This window comes from Cheilinus undulatus, linkage group 9, assembly GCF_018320785.1.
Source record: "Cheilinus undulatus linkage group 9, ASM1832078v1, whole genome shotgun sequence".
In the NCBI taxonomy this organism is placed as follows: domain Eukaryota; kingdom Metazoa; phylum Chordata; class Actinopteri; order Labriformes; family Labridae; genus Cheilinus; species Cheilinus undulatus.
In genome coordinates, this window is record NC_054873.1 from 7,234,574 (window position 1) to 7,240,731 (window position 6,158).

Consider the following 6,158-nt stretch of genomic DNA (forward strand, 5'->3'; position numbering starts at 1 on the left):
CCACATTCACTGACTAATAAAACCTACCTGCTCCTCCCTCTGTCAAAACTATTGTCAAATGTTTTAAGGCAGATGTGGGATAGTTTGACTCAATATCATATGAAAGTAGTTCTCCAATGCAACTATGTCTGCTAAAGGTATGTTTGAACCACTGTCTTGCTTGTAATTTCAAAAATTTAAATTAAACCTGAATTTTGGCTTGAGAATGTAGAACATACAAACAGCAGATTAAATTTCAGCAGGATTAAAACTTATGCAGACAATGAACTTGCTGTGCCCTGGTAGGAAGCAATGCAAATGTTTGCTTGGTCAAGTACAGAACAAATGGGTAAAACAAAAGTTTAAATTAGCAAGAATTTAGTTTAAATTTGCAACTACTCACTCTTATTGAATAGCCTATAACATGAATACTGTGCCTTGATTTATATAATTTACCCCATTAAATAATACTATTTGTTAAAATAGAGTGGCTGGTAAAAAAATGTTTGTCTAGTAGATGAAAAACTGAACTCCTTGAGGTCTGCACTGATTACATTGGGTTATCATAACACTGTTTTGCCATCTAATGGCTTTGGTTCCCACATCTTAAGTCTGTTTTATTATTGGCAGCGCCAATATTATTATTATAGCTGCATTTAATGTTTTTTCTTGCACATTATGCTAAAAGAAGAAAAATGGTAAAGGGGTTCTTGCACGAGCAAACATTTTCTACAGTCTACGTGTATAAGAGACAGTTGGGGGCGGTAAAGGGCTTTGACGGACAACAGTACAACCTCGTGATCATTATTTACGGAAGTACTGCCTCTGAACTCAAGCAGTACTGCACCATATCAGTGATCATTTATATTTGTTACAAATATTATAAACGCTTCGAGCTCGAGCGATATCACTGCCAGGATAGCGCTCTCCTCTCGCTTGCAGGAGCTAACGGTTGACCGGAAACAAGTGAACGTTCGCAGCCGTTGACACGGTGCTAACTTAGCTAGCGCTTTAACTGAAAATACTGAACCGACACTGATGTAATTTCCACCCCCGTTTCTCAGGTTGTCGGTGTCAGTGTGTTTAGAAGTCATATGAGGCCTGTTTGATAGAAGAATAATTGCTATTAAAATATTAATTATATGGCAGTCTTTAGTGGAAGTGTTGACGAAAGCTAACCGCCTGCTAACGTGCTAACTAGCCACACAAACGCTAGTGTTGAACCATGGGGGCCGAACAGAGCGGAGATGCGGAGCACAAACACTCCGACTACAGCTCCTCTGGTGAGTAAGACTGGCTATTTAGATAGCATTTATAGTGAAAGTCTCTTATTTTGGCAAACCGTAATCGCCATCACACATTACAATATTGTCCAGTATAATTGCTATCATACATTATCACTAAATTATGCAGCACTACTAAACAGTGTGCATTACATTCTGTCTATTGGTTTTAATGGTGCTCTTGTCATTACAGTGGTACCGTCTCCAGCAAAGCAGAAGGCGAAGATGGATGACATTGTCGTCGTGGCACAGGGGACCCAGTCGATGAGAAATATTCACAACGACCCTGATGTTATAAAGCTTCAAGAAATCCCCACGTTTCAGCCTCTTTTGAAAGGTAAACATTTAAGGCTGCTGACATGATGCCTTGTGTTATCTTAAAAGTTGAATTGACTTGGACAAATCATTTTGTATACCTACCATAATGTAAAATAGTCTTCAGAAAGCATGCACCTAACCAAACCCATGTGAGTGGTTGTGCAGCAGTTTGAATATCAGAGTGCAACATTTGAAAGAAAAAGAAAGGTCATAGCTGCAAGATTAAAAATTACAAACTGAGAACCGAAGTTGGAGAATGTCTTCTTAATATTTAATTATATCTTTGCAGTGAGGTCTGACTTCTCCAAAATATTAGAAGACATTGAAAATGACATAATTTTTTCCAACAGTCCATTTTCAAATGCTCTTTAGTGAAACTAAATGCACTGCAACCCATAAGCACTACATTAGGAGGTGGATAGTGAGTTTCCTGTGGGGGCGTTTTACTCCTTGAACTGGTTAGAGGGGTGGTTCTGTCACATCCTGTGGCTGTCCAGTAATGATGTTTATTAAGTTTCAACCTTTTGTCAAGAGTTACTCTGTTCTTAATGATCATTTGCTCCTCTTTTAATCTTCAGGAGTGCTGAGTGGTCAAACCTCACCGAGCACTGTGTGCCTGGAAAGGTTGGATGCTGCTCAAGTGATGCAGCTCTGCGTGCGATATCAGGACCATCTTCATCAGTGTGCTGAGGCCGTGGCCTTTGACCAGAATGCCCTGGTTAAGAGGATCAAAGAGGTAACATGGGTTAGAAATTAGCATGCCAGGGGCTACACTTTAACTTTTAAAACAAGTTTATAGCAAATTTAAAGCCCTTTTAAATACACTTTTTTGGGCTTTTATACCTTTATTGATAGTGGAAGACACTTGATAGAATCAGGGACATGGATGAGAGAGTGGGGGGTGCAAATACTGTACTTGAACCCAGGCCACCCATGTACATGGGGCATGACCTAACCACACCCCTTAACTCTATTTGTAACCATCTGATACCTGCATGGTTTAGACCAGGGGTGTCCAAACTATGGCCTGGGGGCCAGATGCGGCCCATGGTCAATTTTTGACTGGTCCTCAACAAATTCTTGATAAAAAATGAATCATGGCCCACATTTGTACATGAAGATTGTGTTTGACTGTATTTAACTTTGTAGCTGTGCTACCATGTCAGTTCTGTAAACAAACATTTGACAAAAATGTATTTGTAAGTTTTTTTGTGACTAATTTGGGAAAACACTGTACGGAGTAAACAAATTTGCAACCAATATCATAACAATATCTTTATTTATAACTCCCTGATGGATTACTGTAGCAAATAGCACTACCAGTGACATTTCAGGGGCAGAGCCAGTGGTAACCAGTGCTGAACAGGGCTGTCTGAAATCTGATTGACCTCCCAAAATCCTGAAAATGATTGTCTGTTTGTCTTGTCAGCCATTAACCATTTAGGCATACTCAGTAACTTGGCATATTTTAGCACATAAGATAGGTTTTATTGTTTTTAATTATCCACAAGGAAAGGAATATGAAAATGCCCCCTACCATCCTTATATATTTCTGTATGTGGCCCTCAGACAAAAAAGTTTGGACACCCCTGCTTTAGACTAACACTGGCACAATCACCTTTCAAAATTGTTTTCAAAATATGTTGTTTGATCACATAGATTTAAATCACAAAGTCTTTACAGAAACTTCCTTTATATTAGTTATTTCTTACAAATATAACATTTATTTTAGTTGGCGAACAAGTAAAACATTAGTTGGGCTCATTCAGAAACACCCTTTTGAATTTTGGATTGTGAAACAAATATCTCTCCTAAACACAGCAAATCTTGTGCTTTGCTTTGTGGATTTTTATACATTTTATGATTTTGAAAAAGTTCAAATTAAGATGTAAAACTGAAAATTATTGTGCATTTCTAACTTTTTGCTTGATACACATACAGTTGCAAGAAAAAGTTTGTGGACCCTTTGGGATTTCTTGGATTTCTGCAGAAATTGGTCAGGAAATGTGTTCTGATCATCATCTAAGTCACAACAATAGACAAACACAGTCTGCCTAAACTAATACAGCACAAAAAATGATATGTTTTCATGTTTTTATTGAACAAAACATGTAAACATTCACAATGCAGGGTGAAAAAAGTATGTGAACCCCTAGGCTAATAACTGGTTGACCCTCCTTTGGCAGCAATAACCTCAACCAAATGTTTCCTGTAGTTGCAGATCAGATCTTCACAACGGTCAGGAGGAATTTTGGACTGAGGGACAAACCCCATTTTGAAAGGGGGGAAGCCTTCCAGTTTGCAAGCTACATACAAAGCATTTTGGTAGGCTGCACCAAAACTAGAAGGCGTTCCTACTTTTAAATATCTTCATCTGAAATTTATCAGTGAAACAGAAACTTTGGTTCACTGCTAAGTGAATACACCTTATTAAGTTCAGTTTTTATTGGAAAGGCTCTTTGATTTGTAAAAGCTTGTTAGCAACAGAGGTGGGCAGCACATGACGCTCTATCATTATGCAGCTTGGACACACTCATTTAGGCCCTACTCTAAGAGTTTTTACCTCTTTGTTTTATTTTTACATGATTCAAACTGTCGTAATATTCTGTGTCTCCTTCTGTCCTCGATGTTTCTCTCCAGATGGACTTGTCTGTAGAAACGTTGTTCAGCATCATGCAGGAGCGCCAGAAACGCTACGCCAAGTACGCTGAGCAGATCCAGAAGGTCAACGAGATGTCAATGATCCTGAGACGCATCCAGATGGGCATTGACCAGACGATACCACTGATGGAGCGCCTTAACAACATGCTGCCTGAGAGCGAGCGCCTGGAGCCCTTCAGTATGAGGCCTGATGGGGAATCTGCCACCAAGTAGCCTCCTTAAAGACACCACAGCTGCTTCTTACATGAGTCTCCGTTCAAGCCCTTTATCCAGGAGAGAGTGCAGGTCTGTCCAACTGTAGGGATACTTGTAAGCCTTTTTATAGAAGTAGAGCGAAAGTGTAAATGTGCCACAAAACAGCTCAAGGTCATTTAAACTCTTTTGTTCTCTCACTGTGGGACACTTTCTTTTTGTGACTATCTTAGTGATCTCCTAAAAAACAACATTACATCTCATCTCTGAGCTGTTCGTGTCCTTAACATGCCTGTTTAGTTTATTCTACAAAAATGCTCTAGTTTTCATTTCAGCTTTTTGCAGGAGAAACTGTAATGAAAAACCTCTCTGTCTAGCATTTGTTGTTGGAATCAGATCCAGCTGCAGAGATGACAGGCATTTAAATTAATTGTATAGAAAAACCAGTTATCCCACTGGTTATAAAGAGGCATTAAATATGATTTGTTTCATAGCATCTTAAAACTTCTCATATGGAATTCAGTGCAGTAAGTTTTGCTGAGGACAAAGGCTCTTAATCATTAGCATTAAATATCCTAACCATTGCTATCAGCTACCCCTGCTCTCCTGGAGCAGTTGCTCAAATACTCTCCAACTGCAGACTGTTTGGAGATTATTACTTAACCCGTCTTTTCAATGCTGCAGGCTGGATTCACTCCAAGTACACACTGTTCTTACTTACGTTACCAGCATGAAAAGAAATTTAACACTTACGCCGGAGTCAGAATGAACTCCACATGCTCAAAACGGCGTCCTGCAGGTGTTGCCAGTTTCCAGAACTCGTATAGTGGTATGACACAAAAGAATCTCATAATTCCCCTGCTGCTCTGGAGATTTGTGCCCAGGAACCCGTGGATTCGTTTTGGATCTTTCACATCACGATTTATGATATTTGTGAACCCCGTATTCATCTCACTCCTTCTCCACATGCCTTGGATTTTTATTTTTAATCCGGAACAATATCCATGCATCATTTTTGGATCGTACCACATGGTAAACTAGGATTTATTGCCAGTGGATTGCATAAGAACTTCTGATGTCTGTACAGTGGAAGCAAAATGAGAACCCTGTTCTTGGACTCAGGATGGTTTTGATAAACTGAACTTGAACTTTATTTTTGTGATGAGAGGATTTAATTTATTTGGGTACTTTTGCCCTAACATTTGTGTCAAATCTGTTTGCATGCAAAGCAAACTGCTGTACAAAGATCCAGATGCTTCATTTGGCCATCAGATTCTGATGAAAATGATTGGTGCATGTTTGGACAGAAACATTTTTAGAAATTTGCCACACTTTGAAGACACAAAACCAGGTTTTCAGCATTAATGTTAACTGTTTGTTAGCTTGTTACAGTGATAACCAAGCATCACATATACCAAAGATTCACAAACAGAACCCCCACTGTAGAAACAGTTGGTCATGTTACACAAAAGGGATTCAATAAATTCAGTACAACATCTGCTGAATGTTTGTTTGTGTATCACAAGTTACACTTCCTTAGGCATCCATCTATTTATATAGATATTTTAAACTCTTAACAAATCGTTGGGATTTATGGCATACACATAATCCACTGGAGAGGAGCAGGGTCTGGAAAGAAGCTTTTTCTTCATCTAATGGTACTGTAGGTCTAAGGGCCACTTACTGCCATCTCTATGCTGAAGTGCATCCTGGTAAATGATAAAA

The 6,158-nt window shown here is 39.0% G+C and overlaps 1 protein-coding gene across 1 annotated transcript; it reads left to right on the top strand.

Annotated features, from left to right (window-relative positions):
• Positions 1 to 774: 774 nt before the first annotated feature.
• On the top strand, positions 775 to 5,929 carry borcs5 (BLOC-1 related complex subunit 5). The gene is made up of 4 exons (XM_041794625.1): positions 775 to 1,262; positions 1,456 to 1,599; positions 2,159 to 2,316; positions 4,221 to 5,929. The coding sequence occupies exons 1-4, from the start codon at positions 1,205 to 1,207 to the stop codon at positions 4,452 to 4,454; spliced, it is 594 nt and encodes a 197-aa protein (XP_041650559.1). The 5' UTR covers positions 775 to 1,204; the 3' UTR covers positions 4,455 to 5,929.
• The last annotated feature ends 229 nt before the right edge of the window (positions 5,930 to 6,158 follow it).

Coding starts and splice junctions, on each gene's coding strand:
- borcs5 (XM_041794625.1), top strand. CDS start 1,205: ATGGGGGCCGAACAGAGCGGAGATGCGGAGCACAAACACTCCGACTAC. Junction 1,263..1,455: donor CTCCGACTACAGCTCCTCTG/GTGAGTAAGACT, acceptor TTGTCATTACAG/TGGTACCGTCTCCAGCAAAG. Junction 2,317..4,220: donor TGGTTAAGAGGATCAAAGAG/GTAACATGGGTT, acceptor GTTTCTCTCCAG/ATGGACTTGTCTGTAGAAAC.